This window comes from Salvelinus sp. IW2-2015, linkage group LG24, assembly GCF_002910315.2.
Source record: "Salvelinus sp. IW2-2015 linkage group LG24, ASM291031v2, whole genome shotgun sequence".
NCBI classification, from domain to species: Eukaryota; Metazoa; Chordata; class Actinopteri; order Salmoniformes; family Salmonidae; genus Salvelinus; species Salvelinus sp. IW2-2015.
In genome coordinates, this window is record NC_036864.1 from 6,064,363 (window position 1) to 6,088,344 (window position 23,982).

General features: G+C 44.0%; 1 protein-coding gene across 1 annotated transcript in view; it reads right to left on the reverse strand.

The window, feature by feature from the left end:
* Positions 1-23,982, reverse strand: part of LOC111951340 (cGMP-inhibited 3',5'-cyclic phosphodiesterase 3A-like) — a 118,335-nt gene that overhangs the window by 55,911 nt on the left and 38,442 nt on the right. The window contains exon 2 of the mRNA XM_023969396.2: positions 9,252-9,302. Coding sequence (XP_023825164.1) covers positions 9,252-9,302 — 51 coding nt within the window. The remainder of the gene's footprint in view (positions 1-9,251; positions 9,303-23,982) is intronic.

The following is a 23,982-nucleotide window of genomic DNA, read 5'->3' on the forward strand; positions in this document are numbered from 1 at the left end:
CTCCTTACACTATTAATACAATCCAAACCAATACTCGAATACGTATACTACAGTCTCCACACTATTACTACAATCAACAATACTCTAATACGGTATTACTACAGTACTCTACACTATTACTGCAGTCACCAATACTCTAATACGGTATTACCCCGGTACTCTACACTATTACTACAATCAACAATACTCTAATACAATATTACCCCGGTACTATACACTATTACCACAATCGACAACACTCCAATACAGTATTACTACAGTACTCTAGTCTACACTATAACTACAGTAAATATGAAGTCACCAGCTTCATCAATAAGTGCATCGGCGACGTCGTCCCCTCAGTGACGTACGTACATATTCCAAACAGAAGCAATGGATTACAGGCAACATCTGCACCGAGCTAAAGGCTAGAGCTGCTGCATTCATTCATCTGGACGCTTCAAAGAAATCCTGCTATGCCCTCTGACGAACCATCAAACAGACAAAGCTTCAAAACAGGACTAAGATTGAAACCTGCTACATTGGCTCTGACGCTCGTCGGATGTGACAAGGCTTGTAAACTATTACGGACTACAAAGGGATACCCAGCCACAAACTGCCCAGTGACGTGAGCCTACCAGATGGGCTAAATGCCTTTTATGTTCTCTTCGAGGCAAGCAATACTGAAGCATGCATGAGTGCACCAGCTGTTCCGGGCGACTGTGTGATTACGCTCACCATAGCCGATGAGAGCAAGACCTTTAAACAGGTCAACATTCACAAGGCCGCGGGGTCAGACGGATTACCAGGACGTGTACTCAGAGCATGCGCGGACCAACTGGCAAGTGTCTTCACTGACATTTTCAACTTCTCCCTGACTGAGTCTGTAATACATACATGTTTCAAGCAGACCACCATAGTCCCTGTGCCCAAGAAAGCAAAGGTAACCTGCCTAAATGATTAKCGCCCCATAGCACTCACGTCGGTAGCCATGAAGTGCTTTGAAAAGCTGGTCATGGCTCACATCAACAACATTCCCCTGGAAACTCTAGACCCACTCCAATTCATATACCGCCCCAACAGATCCACAGATGACGCAATCTCAATCACACCCAACACTGCCCTTTCCAACCTGGACAAAAGGAACACCTACAGTTGAAGTCGGAAGACTACATACACTTTAGCCAAAGATGTTTAAACTCAGTTTTTCACAATTCCAGACATTTAATCCAAGTAAATATTCCCTGTCTTAGGTCAGTTAGGATCACCACTTTATTTGAAGAATGTGACATGTCAGAATAATAGTAGAGAGAATTATTTATTTCAGCTTTAGGAAAGAGGAATAACACTTGTCATTTGCCAACAACTGAATGCATTCAACAGAAATGTGGTCTTCCACAATTTAACAACCCTCTGAATCAGAGAGGTGATTAGGGGCCTGCCTTTAATCGACATATCGTGCCCGAGGACACGTTGTTGTTGGGGTAACTGCCTTGTTAAAGGGCAGAAGTGGCCAGCTCGGGATTTTAAACTATTGACTTTCAGTTACTGAGATTGACACAGTCTAGGATTAGTTATCCTCCCTAATCCTAACCTTCAACCACTAGGGAGAAAACCACAACTACTTTTGATCATTGTCTAGCAAGCAATTTATATTGCTCCGTAATTGCCTGGTCTTAAACCACAAGCCACCACCTAAAGGAAAGTAATTTAAGCATTTCCTGATCAGACTGAGGACCGCAGTTGCCCCATCTGAACAGAGAGAGCGGGGGAGGGAGAGAGGGAAGAGGGGGGAAAGGAGGAGAGGGGGGATATGCACGCAAAGCACTGGTCAGTCAGGTGGGAAGTGAGACAGTTACGAGTATCATTCCTCGCTCCCGTAGTTTCATGTGTCCCGCCGGACAAAAGTATCCGCATCCTTTCTCCCCCTCTCCCCCTCTCGCCTACCTGGACTGACCTGAATGTTCAATTCCAATTAAAGGGTTAGAAAAAGAAAGCATGTTCCCCCTTTCTCCCCTTCTCTGTCCTACCTGGGATCCCGGGCACCCCTCTTGTGGTCCATTTCAGTCTGCTGAGATCATCTGGAGACGAGAGGGAAACCAGTTTAGAGGGCATTCATCATTCACCTCCCATCTACTCCAGTTCTCAACTACTACTGTATTACAGTACTCTTTGAGCTTTTTCTCTACTCATCCTCCCCATATCTCCCCCCCCCCCCCCCCCTCCGCTGAGGGCTAAAAAATCAAATGCGAGGCCGCTTGCCTGATTGAAGAAAGAGAGCGCATTACCTACGCTTGCAGGCTTCATCTTCAGTCTGCGTCCCCTCTCATTCCTTCCCTTCTATTCCTCTATTTCCACACTTTCTATTTTGTTAACAAGGCTGTAATGCCATTCACAGTGAGGCTGGGGCGTACCGAGCATTTCAGCACAGCATAAGGCCTCTGCCAGGCTAAAACTTTAATCACTCTAACTTAGTCAAATAGACAACACAACAGTACTAACATACGCACACCCTAACCTCCCTCCTGAAGCACGCCATGCTAAGTGCAGGCTCGTATCACACTCGCCATCGCCAGACAGGAAGCCATCGCAGGATCAACATCAACAGCAATACAGGACTGCATGCCATTTTTGGAGGACACATACAGAGACTAGTTTACGCTGGCATAATCTTCATGGTAAGCAGGCAGCGAGAATATTATATCTTTTTTAAATGTAACCTTTATTTAACTAGGCAAGTCAATTAATTAAGAACAAATTCTTACTTACAATGATGGCTACCCAGGGAACACGGGTAAAACTGCCTTGTCAGGGCAGGACGACAGATTTTTTACTTGTCCAGCGCGGGATTCGATCCAGCATACCATTACGGTTATTGGCGCAATGCTCTAACCACTAGCGCTACCTGCCGCGAAGAGGAATGCCATAAAACTGCCTGAAACATACAGATAGCCGTTGAATATCCATCTATTGAACCGATGTACAACAAGGTGAACGAGTCCCTCTCTAAACAGTTACAATGTCTCTGATTGTGAGTATCTGCTTGCAGAGAGCAAAAAAGAGGGTGTCCTGCTATTATAAGTGTCCAGTGTTTTGCAGTCTGATGGGGCGACTTAACTCAGCTGTTGAGATGAGTCCTGCATTGACTAGCTGACTGGTCTGTGGACGGCTGGCTGTACGTTCATACAGTAACATTACGTACATGTATTGGTGGGGTCTCACCCAATTCCATTGAGCCACAAACTCAACCACGGTTCATCTTAACACAACCTTTTCAAAAAGAGAGAGAAGAGAGGAGGGGAACAACAATATCTATAAAAGGATAATTCGATACTTTTCTCGGGGTGTTTTTCCCTCTTCCACTCTCACGTCCTTTAGCGTAGAGGACAGAGGATGGTACTTCGTCTCCCTCCCTCAGTCAACACGGACCCAGTCTTTATCCTGATCCCCTTCCCCTAACCCCTACTTCAATCGCAAACCTCAACGCCATCAAGCCCCCCTCACCACTCACGTCACTCTCAAACACCGGTGTTGCTTCTCATCAACTGCTGAATCTTTCATCTGGCCTTCTACTCTAGTCCACCCATATGTTCTCTCCCTCTGACCACACTGTAGTTAGCTCCTTGTCGTTGCCATTATATACACATGTTTCTAACTCACACGACACTATAGAGAGGCCAATATCAGACCCTCCTATCTTCTCCACTTGGATGCGTGGGTCCTCGCCCAATATCCATTCACAGTTAACCAAGTCTACAAGGGTAGGATGTCCGGCCAGCTTGAGCTTCTTCATCTGTCAAAGAACTTCTCTCAAAACGTCAACATTTTTATGACTGTTTTCCAGACTTCCAATAAAAACCTGCAGGTCTATATGTAATATATTGATGTCTGGCTGGGCGTTTTCCTAAAAGTGCAGCAGAGCACTTTAAATAAATAGAGGCCCGGGCTGTACCTTTCATTTATTGAGTTCTCTGGTAAAATCTTAGAGAAAGTCGCATTTGAAACGACCAGTGTTCCTTTCCATGGTTCAGGGATTGTTAAACTGTTTCCAGTTTATCAGGGACAGCTTTAATGTATTCATATAAATATAGAGTCATTTAGGAGACACTTTTATCCAAAGTGACTTACAGTTGACACATGATACATAGCCCACTAAGGAATCAAACCCACTCTACTCCAGTGATACTGTGTACTAGTCACTACACTCTAATCAACTGAGCCATCAGAACCATCCAGTTCTAAACAAGTTACCAGAACAGAAGTAACTGGGTCCCTGTGCTCAGTCTGAGTCCAGTAATGGTAGAGATGGGTGCTTTGCAAAGCCAGGTTTGGGTCAATTCCCACGGCGGACCAGTATGAAAATGCATCACTGACTACTGTAAGTCACTCTGGATAAGAGGTCTGCTAAATGACTCACTGTAAAAATAAGTCCCTGGGCAGAAGAAAGGGGACATTGGACCACCACTGAACCAGAGGGGAGTGAGTAAAGCATGAGTGTACAGCTCATGAAAATCTAATAAGCAACAGAGGCCTGATATGTCCTCCTACCTAACTCTCTAAGTTTTGTTCATTAACGAAGAAAGAGAAAATAGAACATTAAAGAACCTCAGGAGGATGACAAAGGATGAAGGAGCATGATAGAGAATGAGGATAGGGTGACAGAGGATGGGAGGCAGAGTGCAAACCAAACTCTGTTTGTCTGTGTGTTATTAAATGACAGATGAGGCAATCTACCTAACAAGAGGATGATAATGCAGGTGGTTTAATTGACCGAACGAAACACCACCACTGGTAATGACTCTCTCTTCTCTCCAGTCTCTCTCTCCAGTCTCTTTCTCTCTCTACAGCCTCGATCTCCATCGCTCTCACTTCAGTATCTTTCTTTCTTCAGTATCTCTCTCTCTTCAGTATCTCTCTCTCGTCAGTATCTCTGTCTTCACTATTCTCTCTCTCTCTCTTCACTATCTCTCTTCTCGCTCTCTCTCTTCAGTATCCTCTCTCTCTCTCCTTTGGTGTCTCTCTCTCTCTCTTCAGTGTCTCTCTCTCCCTCTCTGTCAGTATATCTCTCTCTCCAGTATCTCTCTCTCCAGTATTCTCTCTCTCAGTATCTCTCTCTCTCTCTCTCTCTCTCTAACCTTCTCTTCAGTATCTCTCTCTCTTCTCTTCAGTAATCTCTCTTCTCTATCTCTCTCTTCAGTATATATCTCTCTCAAATCAGTTCAATTCAGGGCTTTATTGGCATGGGAACATATGTTAACATATTCCAAAGCAAGTGAAGTAGATAATATACAAAAGTGAAAAAAAGCAAAAAATGAACAGCAAACATTACACTCACCGAGAGTTCCAAAAGAATAAAGACATTACAAATGCATATTATGTTACACTACCGTTCAAAAGTTTGGGCGACACTTAGAAATGCTCTGTTTTTTCAGAAGAAAAGCACATTTTTTGCGCCACTGAATGAAAATCAAATTGATCAGAAATACAGTAGACTTTCTAATGTTGTAAATGACTATTGTAGCTGGAAACACCTATTTTTAATGGAATATCTACATTGGGCGTAAGAGGCCCATTATCACGCAACCATCTACTCCTGTGTTCCAATGGCACTTGTGTTAGCTAATCCAATTTATCATTTAAAAGACTAATTGATCATTAGAAACCTTTGCAGATTATTTAGTACAGGCTGAAGACTGTTGTTCTGGATAAAAGAAAGCAATATAAAGTGCCTTCTTTAGACTAGTTGGAGAATCTGTAGCATCAGATTTGGAATGATCGATTACAGGCTCGAAATGCAGGAAAACAAAAGACTTCTCCTGAAACTCGTCAGTCTATTTCTTGTTCTGAGAAATTAAGGCTATTTCCATGCGAGAAATGCCAAAAAACTGAAGGTATCTCGTACAACGCTGTGTACTAAAAACATAAAAACATCACAGAATACAAACAGTTGTAGCTATTCTCTCCGCAAGGCAATCAAACAAGCTAAGTTCAGTATGAGACAAAGTAGAAGTCGCAATTCAAACGGCTCAGGCACGAGACAATATGTTGGCAAATAATACCACTAATATACAGTATATTGATTATTACAGTAACTCATGGTACCCGATGTGTGCGCCTTGTTCATCATAGCCACAATGCACACAACCAGCAACCACTGCCTAACACTAAACACCCGATGCCTGACTCCTATCTCTTCCTCTCAGCCGCAGTAGCTGTCTTCRTGTGGCGTCTCTCCTCAGAAAGTAAGCCGTCACTCCCCTCCTCTTCTCTCCCTCTCTCTTTTCCTTCCTCTCTCACACCCTTCTCTCCTCTGCCCCACMGTACCACATATGCAGTCAGTCCCAACAACCCTCTGGCCCTCGCCTGCTCCTGCCTCAACCAATCCTGTGAGAGAATGCTCCTAGGTGCTCCTCCACTCGTCGCTCCGCCGAGGTGGGCAGACAGACAGGAAGCATTTATKTAGAAAATAGCCTGTTGCTAGGAGACGCTGGGGCAAAGAGCAAAGTGAGTCCTACACAATAAAAATAGTTCTTTGGGTTAAATTGGACGCAACAACGCGTCATCCCGTCCTACGAGTTTCCCTTTTATTATTAATAGTGTGAAAAGACGGGAAATAATACAAGTGGGTTATTTGCATTAGTACAGTGCTACCCACACATCACAGTAGTCTCAGTAGTCTAAAGTGGCTGCATCCTCTCCTCGTGTCCTCTCTCTTTCATCTTCTGTGACACTGAAGACACAGCTGAGGGCAATAGGATGAGGCTTTTACCAGGTATTTGCTTTCACTAGTACAARGCTTTCTCATGAGTAAACAATGAATAAGGAGTGATGAAGGAGAGGATATGAGCAGATAAGGAGAGGAAGCCACGTTAGACTATTGAGAGCGTGGCAGTGCATTCATCAATCAAATGTATTTTATCAAGCCCTTTTTAGAGCAGCGGCTGTCACAAAGGGCTATACAGATAACAAGATCTCACAGTTTGACACGGTTTGACTTCGGTATTGTAACACAGACGCTGGGAGACGAGAAGCAAGCACGGGTGTGGATTTAATAATAAATAAACATGAAASTAAACAACGAACAGCATCTGGACATAAGAACAGGAAGATAACAACAAGGCTGACTGGGGAATGAACCTGAGGGAGAGACAGGTAGAGGGATGGACATCATAGAAGTGATGCAGTCCAGGTGAGTCTCATGAGGGGCAGGTGCGCGTAACGACGGTGACAGGTGTGTGCATTAATCACCACACTGGCGACAACGAGCGCCGGAGAGGGGGAGTGGGAGTAAACGTGACAGGTAATCAAGTGTTTTCCAGGTTTAGGAATTCATTTCGAATGGGTACGGTAKGGGTTAAGGTTTGGGATAGGGTTAAAAAATGTTTATAAAAAAAGAGTGCCTAGTGCCGGGACTGAGCACGCGACCCTCAGAGCCGGAGCTCACTGGTTACGCCTATCCACTATCCCCATCCGCAATGCCCCAACAAGCCGCAAGCCTACTTAATAGTAATAGTCCTTACTGTTGCCCCTAGTGGCCAGTTTTAAAGGCATCTCCCGACGCCCTGAGTACCTGGACGAATGTCAAATATCGCCTTGGATCTCGAGTGACCTGGCTGGACACCCAACCTAAAACACCAAAGAGCAAGCAATGCAGATGTAGAAGCACATCGGCTAAGAAAAAAACCCTGGAAAGGCAGGAACCTATGAGGAACCGGGCTCCGAGCCAGAAGAGGCCAGTCCTCTTCTGGCTGTGCCGGGTGGGGATTATAAGAGTACATGGTCATTTAGGCAAGATCGTTGCTTAAGACGTTCAAATGTTCATAGATGACCAGCAGGGTCAACAGTTCAACACCTCAGGAGTAAATGTCAGTTGGCTTTTCATAGCCGAGCATTCATATCAGGGACTGAAGAGACACGGTGGGATGAGTGATACAGTCTCTTCTTCCCCTGAGACATGCTCTTTCTGAACTAAAATACACACATATAGACACTCCCATTCCCAGATGGGACAAGACTGGAATAATGTCAATATCCCAATATTTATTTCTCTACACATGTTTCCATTATTTGATTTTTTTTTGTGTATCCCTATAAAATCAATGAGAGTCACAGAACCAAGATGATTCATGCACATGCTTATGCACACTCAGACACATTGTTCAGCTAGTTCTAGTGTCATTGTTCCTGCTATCAGTACCAAGCCTCCAGATTCTACAAGGGCTCAATACATTCTCCTCCTGCCAACCCAATCTCTCACAGACACGACACAAGGTTGTGATTGACTGGTCGATCAGTGTGTGCGTGTCTGTCTGTCCGTCCGTGTGTGTGCGTGTGCGTGTGTGTACGTGACTGAGTGTGTAAGCCACTGTCATAGAGATCTTTCCAGAAATAWGATACTTGATCTACAGTATCTTACCCACAATTCTTATATGTCCTTTTCACAACTGAGCCAATAATCAAAATCACTCTACAATAATCTCCAGTGATTCCCCATTTACTGCAGTCTACAGAGTTGCATAATATCCTACTGTATGCCTATAGCATCACCATCATCTCTAATAATAACTAGGGAAAGGGGATACCTAGTCAGTTGCACAACTGAATGCATTCAACCGAAATGTGTCTTCCACATTTAACCCAACCCCTCTGAATCAGAGAGGTGTAGGGGCCTGCCTTTAATCGACATCATCGGTGCCCGGGGAGCAGTTGTTGTTGGGGGTTAACTGCCTTGTTCAAGGGCAGAATGGCCAGCTCGGGATTTTAACTATTGACTTTTCAGTTACTGAGATTGACACAGATCTAGGATTAGWTTATCCTCCCCTAATCCTAACCTTAACCACTAGGGGAGAAAACCACAAACTGACTTTTGATCATTGTCTAGGCAAGCAAATTTATATTGCTCCGTAATTGCCTGGGTCTTAAAACAAAGCCAGCCACCTAAAGGAAAGTATTTAAGCATTTCCTGATCAGACTGAGACAGCAGTTGCCCCATCTGACCAGGGGAGAGGGGGAGGGAGAGAGGGGAAGAGGGGGAAAGGAGGAGAGGGGGGGATATGCACGCAAGCACTGGTCAGTCAGGTGGAGAAGTGAGAAGTAGCGTTATCGATTTCTCGCTCCGTCAGTTCATTCAATACGGTTAGAGAAAGAAGTATTCCCCATCCTTTCTCCCCCTCCTCCCCCTCTCCTCCCTCCCTGGACTGACCTGAAGTGTTCATTCAATAAAGGGTTAGAAAAAGAAGCATGTTCCCCCTTTCTCCCCTTCTCTGTCCTACCTGGGATCCCCGGGCACCCCTCTTGTGGTTCCATTCAGTCTGTGAGATCATCTGGGGACGAGAGGGAGACACCAGTTTAGAGGGCATTCATCATTCACCTCCAGTCTACTCCAGTCTACTACTTACTGTATTACAGTATCTTTGAGCTTTCTTCTCTATCATCCTCCACTATCTCCCCCCCCCCACCCCCGCTGAGGTTTAAAATAATGCAGGCGCTTGCTGCTGAAGAAAAGAGGCATTACCTACGCTTGCAGGCTTCATCTTCATCTGCGTCCCCCTCTCATTCCTCCCTTCTATTCCTCTATTCCACACTTTCTATTTTGTTCAACAAGGCTGTAATGCCATTTCACAGTGAGGCTGGGGCGTACCGAGCATTTCAGCACAGCATAATGGCCTCTGCCAGGCTAAAACTTTAATCACTCTAATTAGCAAATAGACAACACACAGTACTAACATACGCACACCCTAACCTCCCTCCTGAAGGCACGCCATGCTAAGTGCAGGCTCGTTTACACTCGCATCGCCAGACAGGAAGCATCGCAGGATCAACATCACAGCATTACAGGATCATTGCCATTTTGGAGACACATACAGAGACTAGTTTACCCTGGCATAATCTTCATGGTAAGGCAGGGGCAGGAGAATTATTATATCTTTTTTTAAATGTAACCTTTATTTAACTAGGCAAGTCAATTAATTAAGAACAAATTCTTACTTACAATGATGGCCTACCAGGGAACAGTGGGTAAACTGCCTTGTTCAGGGGCAGAACGACAGATTTTTACCTTGTCAGCTCGGGGATTCGATCCAGCAACCATTACGGTTATTGGCGCAATGCTCTAACCACTAGGCTACCTGCCGCGAAGAGGGAATCCATAAACTGACTGAAACATACAGTAGCTTGAATATTCTCACTGTTTGAACCGATGTACAACAAGGTGAACGAGTCCCTCTAAAATCAGTTACAATGTCTCTGATTTGAGTATCTGCTTGCAGGGAGCAAAAAAAGAGGTGTCCTCGTATTATAAGTGTCCAGTGTTTTGCAGTCTGATGGGGCGACTTAACTCAGCTGTTGAGAATGAGTCCTGCATTGACTAGCTGACTGTGTCTGTGGACGGCTGGCTGTACGTTACATACAGTAACATTACGTAACATTTGTTATTGGTGGGGTCCTCACCCAGATTRCCATTGAGCCACAAACTCAACCACGGTTATCTTAACACAACCTTTTCAAAAAGAGAGAGAGAGAGAGTCAGGGGAAACAACATTTATCTATAAAAGGATAATTCCGATACTTTTTCTCGGGGTGTTTTTTTCCCTCTTCCACTCTCACGTCCTTTAGCGTAGAGGAGAGGATGGTACTGTAGTCTCCCTCCCTCAGTAACACTGACCCCAGTCTTTATCCTGAGTCCCCTTACCCTAACCCCTACTAATGACAACTCAACGCCAGTCAAGCCCCCTACCACCACTCAACKTCCTGGTTAACTAGACAGGTGTTGTGTCTACTCAATACAGCTGTGAATTTTTTTTAATTCTGCTTCTATTCTATTCTAGTCCACATATGTGTTCTCTCCCTCTGACCACACTGTAGTTAGCTGCGTATGTCGTTGCAATATATATACACATAGGTTTTAATACCAGGAAACATATAGAGAGGCTAATGATCAGAGAAAGACCCTCCTGATCTTCTCCATCGTTGGATGGTGAGTCTCAGCCAAATATCCATTAAGTTAACCAAGTCTACAAGGTAGGCTATATGTCCGGCAGCTTTGAGCTTCTCTCATCTGTCAAAGACTTCTCTCAAACGTCAACATTGTTTATGACTGTTTTCCTAGACTTCCAATAAAAACCTGCAGGTCTATATGTTATATTATGGTCTGGCTGGGCTGTTTTCCTAAAAGTGCAGCAGAGCAACTTTAAYTAYAAATAGAGGCCCGGGGCTGTACCTTTCATTTTATTGAGTTCTCTGGTAAAATCATTAGAGAAGTCGCATTTGAAACYGACCAGTGTTCCTTTCCATGGTTCAGGATTTTAAACTGTTTCCAGTTTTATCCAGGGACAGCTTTAATGTATCATATAAATAWTAGAGTCATTTAGGAGACACTTTTATCCAAAGTGACTTACAGTTGACACATGATACAGTAGCCCACTAAGGAATCAAACCCACTCTACTCCAGTGATAGAGACTGTGTACTAGTCACTACACTCTAATCAACTGAGCCATCAGAACCATCCAGTTCTAAACAAGTTACCAGTAACAGAGTAACTGGGTCCCGTGTGGCTCAGTCTGAGTCCAGTAATGGTAGAGCATGGGTGCTTGCAAAGCCAGGGTTGTGGGTTCAATTCCCACGGCGGACCAGTATGAAAATGCATGCACTGACTACTGTAAGTCACTCTGGATAAGAGTGTCTGCTAAATGACTCAACTGTAAAAATAAGTCCCTGGGCAGAAGAASAGGGGACATTGGACCACCACTGAACCAGAGGGGAGTGAGTAAGCAGTGAGTGTACAGCTCATGAAAATCTAATAAGCAAACAGAGAGCCTGATATGTCCTCCTACTAACTCTCTAAGTGTTTTGTTCATTTAGACAGAAAGAGAAAAATAGAACATTAAAGAACTCTCAGGGAGGATGACAAAGGATGAAGGGAGCATGATAGAGAATGAGGATAGGGTGACAGAGGATGGGGAGGCAGAGGTGCAAACCAGAACTCTGTTTGTCTGTGTGTTATTAAATGACAGATGAGGCAATCTACCTAACAAGAGGATGATAATGCAGTGTGTTTAATTGACCATGAACGAAACACCACCACTGGTAATGACTCTCTCTTCTCTCCAGTCTCTCTCTCCAGTCTCTTTTTCTCTCTCTACAGCCTCGATCTCCATCTCTCTCACTTCAGTATCTTTCTTTCTTCAGTATCTCTCTCTCTTCAGTATCTCTCTCTCGTCAGTATCTCTGTCTTCACTATCTCGCTCTCTCTCTTCACTATCTCTCTCGTTCTCTCTCTCTCTCTTCAGTATCTCTCTCTCTCTCTCTTTGGTGTCTCTCTCTCTCTCTTCAGTGTCTCTCTCTCCCTCTCTTCAGTATATCTCTCTCCAGTATCTCTCTCTCCAGTATCTCTCTCTCTTCAGTATCTCTCTCTCTCTCTCTCTCTCTCTCTAACCTTCTCTTCAGTATCTCTCTCTCTCTCTCTTCAGTATCTCTTTCTCTATCTCTCTCTCTTCAGTATATATCTCTCTCAAATCAGTTCAATTCAAGGGGCTTTATTGGCATGGGAAACATATGTTAACATTTCCAAAGCAAGTGAAGTAGATAATATACAAAAGTGAAAAAAGCAATAAAAATGAACAGCAAACATTACACTCACGGAAGTTCCAAAAGAATAAAGACATTACAAATGTCATATTATGTACACTACCGTTCAAAAGTTTGGGGACACTTAGAAATGCCCTTGTTTTTCGAAAGAAAAGCAKATTTTTTGCCCATTGAAATAAAATCAAATTGATCAGAAATACAGTGTAGACATTTCTAATGTTGTAAATGACTATTGTAGCTGGAAACACCTGATTTTTAATGGAATATCTACATTGGCGTACAGAGGCCCATTATCAGCAACCATCACTCCTGTGTTCCAATGGCACGTTGTGTTAGCTAATCCAAGTTTATCATTTTAAAAGACTAATTGATCATTAGAAAACCCTTTTGCAATTATGTTAGTACAGCTGAAGGTCATGTGGGGCTCTGAATAATAATTCCAGGATATAAATGCACGAGTGTAATCAACTATTGTTGAAAAAACATTCTTAGTGTTAAAAAAGCACCATGTTTAATGCGGGGCGTCCCTAAACTTAAGTCACGTTAAAGCTATGTTTGGGCTAACCAAAAGTGTTTTCTCAGGTAACACTTTTGAACTGAAAAGTTTAGTAAACTATAAAAGTCTTGTGGAACCAGTTACTAAATATAATTAGTTGAACAACAACAACAAGAAAGTACAGTGATACCACAGATGAAAATCATACATGCTGCTGCTTACAACGTACAGACTGGTAAAAGAGCCACCTGTTTGCGGCAGATGGGTGGCTCTTCCGAGTAGTCGTCTCATGGTACCCGATGCTGGTGCGCCTGTTCATCATAGCCACAGAATGCACACAACCAGCAACCACTGCCTAACACCTAACACCCGATGCCTGACTCCTATCTCGTTCCTCTCAGCCGCACAGTAGCTGTCTCCTTGTGGCGTCTCTATCCTCAGGAAAGTAACCGTTCACTCCCCTCCTCTTCTCTTCCCTCTCTCTTTTCCTTCCTCTACTCACACGCCTTCTCTCCTCTTGCCCCACTCTTACCACCATATGCAGTCAGTGCCAACACCCTCTGAGCCCTCGCCTGCTCCTGCCTCAACCTAATCCTCGTGAGAGATTGCTCCTAGGTGCTCCTCCACTCGGTCGCCCGCCGAGTGGGCAGACATGACAGGCAGCATGTTATCATAGAAAGATAGCCTGTTCGCTAGGAGACTGCTGGCAAGAGCAAAGTGGAGTTCCTACACAATACAAAGTATTCTTGGGTTAAATGGACGCAACAACGCGTCATCCCGTCCTACTGAGTGTCCCTGTTTATATTAATGAGTGTGAAAAGACGGGAAATAATACACAGTGGGTTATTTGGCATGTATACAGTGCTACCCTAGCACATCATCAGTAGTCATCAGTAGTCTAAAGTGGGCTGCATCCATTCTCCTCGCATGTCCTCTCTCTTGCATCTTCTGTGGACACCTGTGAGAAGACCACAGCTGGATGGGCAATAGGATGAGGCTTTACCAGGTACTTTGCCTTTCACCTAGTTACAAGGGGCTTTCTCATGAGTAAACAATGAATAAGGAGTATGATGAAGGAGAGGATATGAGCGATAAGGAGGAAGCCACGTTGTAGACTATAGAGAGCTGGCGAGAATGGCATTCATCAATTCAAATGTATTTTAATCAAGCCCTTTTTAGAAGCAAGCGGTGTCACAAAGGGCTATACAGATAACAAGAATCTCACAGGGGTCGACACCGTTTGACTTCACGTTTGTAAACACAGAGCGCTGGGAGACGCAGAAGCAAGCACGGGTGTGGATTTAATAATTAAATAAACATAGAAAATAAACAAACGAAACACGACATCTGGACATAAGAACAGGAAGATAACACAAAGACTGGACTGGAGAAATCGACCCTGAGCAGAGGACAGGTAGAGGAATTGGACATCATAGAAGTGATTGCAGTCCAGTGGCAGTCTCATGAGGGCAGGTGCGCGTAACGACGGTGACAGGTGTGTGCAATAATCACCACAACTGGCGACACACCGAGCGCCGGAAGAGGGGGAGTGGAGTTTAACGTGACAGGTAAGTGTCCTTAAGAAGTTTCTTTCCGGCCAAAGGATTATAAGGAAGATTTAAAACATATATCACCACGAAAAGGTGGGGGGCGGGGGGGGGGGGGGGGTACCCCTACCCCGGGGCGGGGAAAGAGGTTAAGGTTTGGATAGGGTATATAAAAATTTATAAAAAAAGAGGCCTAGTGCCGGGACTGAGCACGCCGACCCTCAGAGCGGAGCTCCACTGGTATACGCCTATCCACTGATCCACCCAATCCCGCAATGCGGCCCAACAAGCCAGAGCAAGCCTACTTAATAGTAATAGATCCTTACTGTTGCCCCTAGTGGCCAGTTTTTAAAGGCATCTCCCGACGCCCTGAGTACCTGGACGAATGTCAAATATCGCCTTGGATCTCGAGTACCTGGCTGGACACCCAACCTAAAACACCAAAGAGCAGCAAATGCAGATGTAGCAAGCACATCGGCTAAGAAAAAAACCCTAGGAAAGGCAGGAACTATGAGGACCGGGGCTCCGCAGGGGGGGCCAGTCCCTCTTCTTGCTGTGCCGGGTGGGATTATAAGAGTACAGTGTCATTTAGGCAAGATCGTTGCTTAAGACGTTCTAATGTTCATAGATGACCAGGCAGGGTCAACAAGTTCAACCACCTCAGGAGTAAATGTCAGTTGGCTTTTCATAGCGAGCATGTCATATTCAGGGACTGAACGAGACACGGTTGGATGAGTGATACAGTCTCTTTCTTCCCCTGAGACATGCTCTTTCTGAACACTTAAATACACACATATAGGACACTCCCATATCCCAGATTCGGGACAAGAACTGGGAATAATGTCAATATCCCAAGATTTTATTCTCACACATGTTTCCATTATTTGATTTTTTTTTGTGTATCCCTATAAAATCAATGAGAGTCACAGAACCAAGATGATTTCATGCACATGCTTATGCCACTCATGACACATTGTTCAGCTAGTTCTAGTGTCATTGTTTCCTTGTTTGCTATCAGTACCAAGCCTCCAGATTCTACAAGGGCTCAATACATTCTCCTCCTGCCAACCCAATCTCTCACAGACACGACACAAGGTTTGTGATTGACTGGTCGATCAGTGTGTGCGTGTCTGTCTGTCCGTCCGTGTGTGTGCGGTGAGTGCGTGTGTGATTGAACGTGACTGAGTGTGTAAAGCCACTGTCATAGAGATCTTTCCAGAAATATGATACTTGGATCTACAAGGTATCATTACCCACAATTCTTATATGTCCTTTTCAACCAACTGAGCCAATAATCAAAATCACTCTACCAATAATCTCCAGTGATTCCCCATTTACTGCAGTCTACAGAGTTGCATAATATCCTACTGTAGCCTATAGCGAATCACCAATCATCTCATAATAATAACATTAGGGAAAGAGGAATAAGCAGTCGCATGCACGAAGCTGAATGTCATTCAAACAGAATGTGTCTTCACAATTTCAACCCTCTGAATCCAGAGAGGTGATGTGCGGGCCTTGCCTACTATAATCACAGATAATCAAGTGCCCGAGGGAGCAGGTTGTTGTTGGGTAACTGCCCTTGTTAAAGGGCAGAAGGATGGCCAGCTCGGGATTTTCACAACTCATTGACTCTTCAGTACTGAGATTGACACAGTCTACGGATCTAGTATTATCGCTCCCGTAATCCTAACCTTAAACCACTAGGCGGAAAACCACAACCTGACTTTTGATCATCTGTCTAGCAAGCAATTTATATTGCCTCCGATGAATTAGCCTGGGTCATTAAAACCAAGAGCCAGCCACCCTAAAGAAAGTAATTTAAGGCATTTCCTGATCAGACTTGAGGACCAGGCCAGTTGCCCCATCTGACCAGGGAGAGAGCGGGGAAGAGTGGAGAGAGAAGGGAAGGAGGGCGGGAAAGGAGGACGTGGGGGGATTAGCCACGTCGATAGAACATCTGCGTCAAGTCCAGGTGGGTAAACGTGAGAGGTAGGTACTGAAGTTCCGCTCCGAGTATCATTCCTCTGTAACTACGTTTAGATAGAGTATTCCCCAAAACCTATCTTCCCCCTCACTCTCCACCGCTCTCTGCCGCCACTCGCCTCCTGGAGCTGACCAGATGATAAGTGTTACATCTCATTAATGTAAAGGGTTAGAAAAGAAAGCATAGTTCCCCCTTTCTCCCGTTCATCTGTCGCTACCTGGGATTGTCCCCGGGCACCCCATCTTGTGGTTCCATCAGTCTGTCTGGAACTATCTATCTGGTAGACGAGAGGGAAACACAGATTTAAGAGGGCATGTCATCATTCACGATCCCTAGTCTACTCCAGTTCTACTTAAGCTACTGTAGTTACTGAGGAGTCATCTTTGTGAGCGTTCTTTCCTACTCATCCTCACACTATCTCCCCCCCCCCCTCCGCGCCTCCTCCGCTACGGAAGGGCTAAAAATTCACAAGTGCGAGAGCCCTTGCCGTGTATGAAGTAAAAGGAGGCGCTTATTACACTACGCTGGCAGGTCACTTCAATTTCATCGTTGGCGTTCGCCACTCTCATTCCTGTCCCTACTATCCTCTATTCCACCACTTTCTATTTTGTTCACAAGGCTGTAATGCTCATTGTCACAGTGAGGCGGGGCGTAACGCGAGCCATTTCGCACAGCATAAGAGGCCTCTGCCAGCGCTAAAACTTTAATCACTGCTAATTAGCAAATAGACAACACAACAGTACTAACATACGCACGACCTTAACGTCGCCTCCTGAAGCACGTCCATGCTAAGTGCAGGCTCGTTCTACAGACTCAGCCTCGCCAGACAGGAAGACATCGCAGGGCAGTCGAAACTGCAGCAGGCATATACAGATCGGACTGCCATCTTTGGAGGACACAATACAGAGACTAGTTTACGCTGGCATCAATCTTCATGGTAAGGCAGGGGCAGGAGAATATATATATCTTTTTAAATGTAACCTTTATTAACTAGGCAAGTCAATTATTAAGAACAAATTCTTACTTACATGATGGCCTACCAGGGAACAGTGGGTAAAGCCTTGTCACAATCTCAAGATTTGGGTGCAGGAAGCATTTTTACCTTGTCCAGCTCGGGGATTCGATCCAGCAACCATTACGGTTATTGGCGCAATGCTTCTAACCACTAGGCTACCTGCCGCGAAGAGGGAATTCATAAACTGCACTGAACACATACGAGTTAGTCTTTAATATTCTCATTTTGAACCGATGTACAACGAGAGTGAACGAGTCCCTCTAAAATCAGTTACAATGTCTCTGATTTGAGTATCTGCTTGCAGGGAGCAAAAAAAGAGGTGTCCTCGTATATAAGTGTCCAGTGTTTTTGCAGTCTGATGGGGCGACTTAACTCAGCTGTTGAGATGAGTCCTGCATTGACTAGCTGACTGTGTCTGTGGACGGCTGGCTTGACGTTACATACAGTAACATTACGTACATTTGTTATTGGTGGGGTCCTCACCCAGATTCCATTGAGCCACAAACTCAACCACGGTTAATCTGAACACAACACAAGGTCCTTTGCTGTTGTTCTGGGATTGATTTTCACTTTTCGCACCAAAGTACGTTCATCTCTAGGAGACAGAACGCGTCTCCTTCCTGAGCGGTATGACGGCTGCGCGGTCCCATGGTGTTTGAACTTGCGAACTATTGTTTGTAGATTAGAACGTGGGAGCTTCAGGCGTTTGGAAATTGCTCCCAAMGATGAACCAGACTTGTGGAGGTCTACAATTATTATTCTGAGGTCCTGGGTGATTTCTTTTGATTTTCCCATGATGTCAAGCAAAGAGGCACTGAGTTTGAAGGTAGGCCTTGAAATACATCCACAGGTACACCCCCAATTGACTCAAATGATATCAAATAGCCTACCAGAAGCTTCTAAAGCCATGGCATCATTTTCTGGAATTTTCCAAGCTGTTTAAAGGCACAGTCAACTTAGTGTATGTAAACTTCTGACCCACTGAAATTGTGATACAGTGAATTATAAGTGAAATAATCTGTCTGTAATCAAATGTTGGAAAAATGACTTGTGTCATGCACAAAGTAGATGTCCTAACCGACTTGCCAAAACTATAGTTTGTTAACAAGACATTTGTGGAGTTTTAATGACTCCAACCTAAGTGTATGTAAACTTCCGACTTCAACTTTATGTGGCAGGGTCTACAGTCAATCGCAGATTACAAAAAGAAAACCAGCCCCGTCGCGGACGGGGACTTTGAACATCCAACGGAGCACCATTAAATCCATTATTAAAACATAGAAAGAATATGGCACCACAACAAGCCTGCCAAGACAAGGCCGCCGAACAAAACTCACGGACCAGCCAATGAGGGCATTAATCAGAGATAACCCTGAAGGAGCTGCAAAGCTCCACAGCGGAGATTGGTGTATCTGTCCATAGGACCACTTTAAGCCGTACACTCCACAGAGCTGGGCTTCACGGAAGAGTGTCCATAAATAAAAAATAAATAAAATTAATAAGCAAACACGTTTGGTGTTCGCCAAAAGGCACGTGGGAGACTCCCCAAACATATGGAAGAAGGTACTCTGGTCAGATGAGACTAAAATTGAGCTTTTTGGCTATCAAGGAAAACGCTATGTCTGGCACAAACCCAACACCTCTCATCACCCCGAGAACACCATCCCCACAGTGAAGCTTGGTGGTGGCAGCATCATGCTGTGGGGATGTTTTTCATCATCGGGGACTGGGAAACTGGTCAGAATTGAAGGAATGATGGATGGCGCTAACTACAGGGAAATTTTTGAGGGAAACCTGTTTCAGTCTTCCAGAGATTTGAGACTGGGACGGAGGTTCACCATCCAGCAGGACAATGACCCTAGCATACTACTAAGGCAACACTCGATCGGTTTAAGGGGAAACTTTTAAATGTATTGGAATGGCCTAGTCAAAGCCCAGACCTCTTTCCAATTGAGAATCTGTGGGTAAAAATCCCAGTGGCTAAATGTACCAAGCTTTTAAAGGGACATACCCCAAGATACTTGCAGGTCTAATTGCTGCAAAAGGTGGCTCTACAAAGTATTGACTTTGGGTGGGTGAATAGTTATGCATGCTCAAGTTCTGTTTTTTTTTGTCTTATTTTGCTTCTTCAAAGTGGTAGGCATGTTGTGTAAATCAAATGATACAAACCCCCCAAAAATCTATTTTAATTCCAGGTTGTAAGGCAACAAAATAGGAAAAATGCCAAGGGAGGTGAATACTTTCGCAAGTTCCACGTATTTCCCCCAGTAGATATGGGAGTTTATTCAAAATCGGCTTGTTTTACTTTGTGGATCTGTGTAATCTGAGGGAAATATGTGTCTTCTAATTAGGTCATACGTTTTGGCAGGAGGTTAGGAAGTGCAGCTCAGTTTCCACCTCATTTGTGGGCAGTGTGCATATAGCCTGTCTTCTCTTGAGAGCCAGGTCTGCCTATGGCGGCCTTTCTCAATAGCAAGGCTATGCTCACTGAGTCGTACATAGTCAAATCTTTCCTTAAGTTTGGGTCAGTCACAGTGGTCAGTTACTCTCTGTTTAGGGCCAAATGCATTATAGCTTGCTCTGGTTTTTTGTTAAGTCTTTCCAAATGTGTCAAGTAATTATCTTTTTGTTTTCTCATGATTTGGTTGGGTCTAATTGTGTGCTGTCCTGGGCTCTGTGGAATCTGTTTGTGAACAGAGCCCCAGGACCAGCTTGCTTAGGGACTCCTATCCAGGTTAATCTCATTGTAGGTGATGGCTTTTTATGGAAGGTTTGGGAATCGCTTCCTTTTAGGTGGTTGTTAATTTAACGGCTCTTTTCTGGATTTTGATCAATTAGCGGTATCGGCCCTAATTTACTCTGCATGCATTATTTGTGTTTTACGTTGTACACGGAGGATATTTTTGCAGAATTCTGCATGCAGAGTCTCAATTTGCTGTGAATTCTTTGTTGTGAGCGGACCCCAGACCTCACAACCATAAAGGGCAATAGTTTCTTTGACTGATCAAGTATTTTTATCCAGATCCTAATTCGTATATGTCAAATTTTATGTTCCTTTTGATGCATAGAGGCCCTTCTTGCCTTGTCTGTCAGATCGTTCACAGCTTTGTGAAGTTACCTGTAGCGCTGATGTTTAGGCCAATGTATGTATAGTTTTTTTGTGCTCTAGGCAACGTGTCTAGATGGAATTGTATTTGTGGTCCTGGCGACTGGACCTTTTTTGGAAACACCATTATTTGGTTACTGTCAGTGCCCAGGTCTGGCAGAATCTGTGCAGAAGATCTAGGTGCTGCCGTAGGCCCTCCTTGATTGTGTGACAGAAGCACCAGATCATCAGCAAACAGTAGACATTTGACTTCAGATTCTAGTAGGGTGAGGCCGGATACTGCAGACTGTTTCTAGTGCCCTCCCCAATTCGTTGATATATATGTTGAAGAGGGTGGGCTTAAGTTGCATTCCCTGTCTCACCCCATGGCCCTGTGCGGAGAAAATGTGTGTGTTTTTTGCCTATTTTAACCACGCATTTGTTGTTTGTGTACATGGATTTTATTATGTGGTATGTTTTTCCCCCAACACCACTTTCCATCAATTTGTATAGTAGACCCTTATGCCAAATTGAGTCGAAGGCTTTTTTGAAATCAACAAAGCATGAGAAGACTTTGCATTTGTTTTGGTTTGTTTTGTTTGTCAATTAGGGTGTGCAGGGTGAATACGTGGTCTGTCGTACGATACTTTTGTAAAAAGCTATTTTGACATTTGCTCAGTACATTGTTTTTCACAGAGGAAATGTACGAGTCTGCTGTTAATGATAATGCAGAGGATTTCCCAAGGTTGCTGTTGACGCATATCCCACGGTAGTTATGGGGTCAAATTGTATCCACTTTTGTGATTGGGTTGATCAGATGCCAGAGCTAAGGATGATGTTAAAGTGTTTTAGTATAGCCAATTGGAATTGTTGTCTGTATATTTTATAATTTCATTGAGGATACCATCAACACCACAGGCCTTTTGGGTTTGGAGGGTTTTTATTTTGTCCTGCAGTCTCCTCATCAGTCAGTCTCTCTCTTCGGTCTCTCTCTCGTATCACTCTTTCTCTCGTATAAACTCTCTCTCTCGTATCACTCTCTCTCTCTGTCTCTCTCGTCTCTCTCTCTTGTATCAATCTCTCTCGTATCACTCTCTCTCTCTTCAGTATATCACTCAATCTCTCTTCAGTATCTCACTCTCTCTATCAGTATCTCACCTCTCTCTTCAGTATCAGTATATTTTGTCCTGTAGTCATCTCTCTCGTCAGTCAGTCATCAGTCTCTCTCTCGTATCACTCTCTCTCTCCCCGTCTGACTGTGAGTTTGTATAGCACCTCATAATCATCACACATAACATAGCCAGCACTGCTACCATCCTCTTTTACTACTCATGAAATCTTTCTCAAACATTAGGCTACTGTTCTGGCTACTGTTCTTCAGTATCAGTATATTTTGTCCTGTAGTTCTCTCTCGTCAGTCAGTCAGTCAGTCAGTCTCTCTCGTATCACTCTCTCTCTAATATCGCTCTCTCGCGTATCACTCTCTCTCACTCGTATCGCTCCCTCTCTCTCGTAACGCTCTCTCTCTCCTCATATCGCTCTCTCTCTCTCTCTCTCTTTCTCATATCTCTCTCTCTCTCTTTCTAATACGCTCTCTCTCTCTCTCGTATCGCTCTCTCTATCGCTCTCTCTCTCTCTCTCTCATATCGCTCTCTCTTTCTCTCTCTCGTATCGCTCTCAATCTCTCGTATCGCTCTCTCTCTCTTCAGCATCTCGCTCTCTCTCTCTTCAGCATCTCGCTCTCTCTCTCTCTTCAGTATCTCGCTGGGTCTCTCTCTTCAGTATCTCACTTGCTTTCTCTTCAGTATCTCACTTGCTCTCTCTTCAGCATCTCGCATGCTCTCTCTCTTCAGTATCTCGCTCTCTCTCTCTCTTCAGTATCTCGCTGGGTCTCTCTCTTCAGTATCTCACTCGCTCTCTCTTCAGTATCTCGCTCACTCTCTCTTCAGTATCTCGCACGCTCTTTCTCCTCAGTGTCTCGCACGCTCTCTCTCTCTCAATTCAGTATCTCACTTGCTTTCTCTCTTCAGCCTCTATCTCCATCTCTCTCATCTTGCTCTCTTCCTTATCTCTCCCTCTGTCTCTTTGCCCTGCTCATTGTAGTCACATACAATAGTGATGGTGGTTAGACTCAGAACCTGCAATCCCRGTGGTTATATCCGCGGGGCGGGCGGATTTAGGGTCATTAAATATTGTGTGGATGAAGGGTGGGTGGATGAATCGGGTTGAATAAAGAGAAGAAAAATTATWWAAAAATCCATAAATGTATAATTATTGCGCAATTCAGATCTATAGGCATTTAGGGTTTTCGTTCATTATTTTTATCTGGTGTTAATGTGTAGCCTAAGCCTAGATTTTAGGGCCTAACTGTGCGCTCAACAAATACACGCTAATTGAKAAATGCTTTTGGGAACTTGGGKAGAAAAAATGTACGTCGATCCACTGAGATAAAAAGGACAAATGTTGGGGTTGAATTCAATAAGAAAAAAGCTGTGAAATGCAGAGTTGAAAAGAAATAGAAGGCCAGAACAGTAGCCTAATGTTTGGGAAAGATTTAATGAAGTAGTAAAAGAGGATGGTAGCAGTGCTGGCTGTGTTATGTGTGATGATTATGAGGTGCTATACAAAACTCCACAGTCACAAGACGGGGACTTCACAATGACATGTCAAGGGAACTGTAGGCTGCTGTTCAGATGTGTTAAATGGAATAGTAGCCTGACACCAGGACACTGACTGTAGGTCTATAACCTCTCACACAACCTAATATAATATTAACTCCTGCAGAATTAAGCATTTCTTGCAGTAACATTATGCACAAAATGTACATTTTGACTTGGGAACAGTGGTGGAGAAATATGATTGACTTATTTCAGCATCTTGAGTGAATAAAGGTCTATGAAGGRGCTCTCTTTATCAGCATCATAAAAGCTGATAGTACTATCAAATACCTAAAATATGCATACAAGCCGAAATCATATCAGAAACATGTTGGGTAGTTTTCACAGCTTTTAATTTCTCTAAAACTGGTCAAATTGATGTCATTTGGAAATTGTTCGTTTTTTGGGGGTTATTGCATTTTATCCCCGGTCCCTTAAACGTCTTTGCAGCGCGAGAGAAGCTGAGAAGAAAGGGAAAACTTTACCAATGTCAACTAGATTGAATCATTCATTCTATCGATTTATATTCTGGTGAGCAAGGACTTATTTAGTATTCTAGGGCAACAAGCAATGACAGAAGAGAAGCTGCATGTAACTAAGTATAGTTGACTAACAAATAGCCTACCAAAA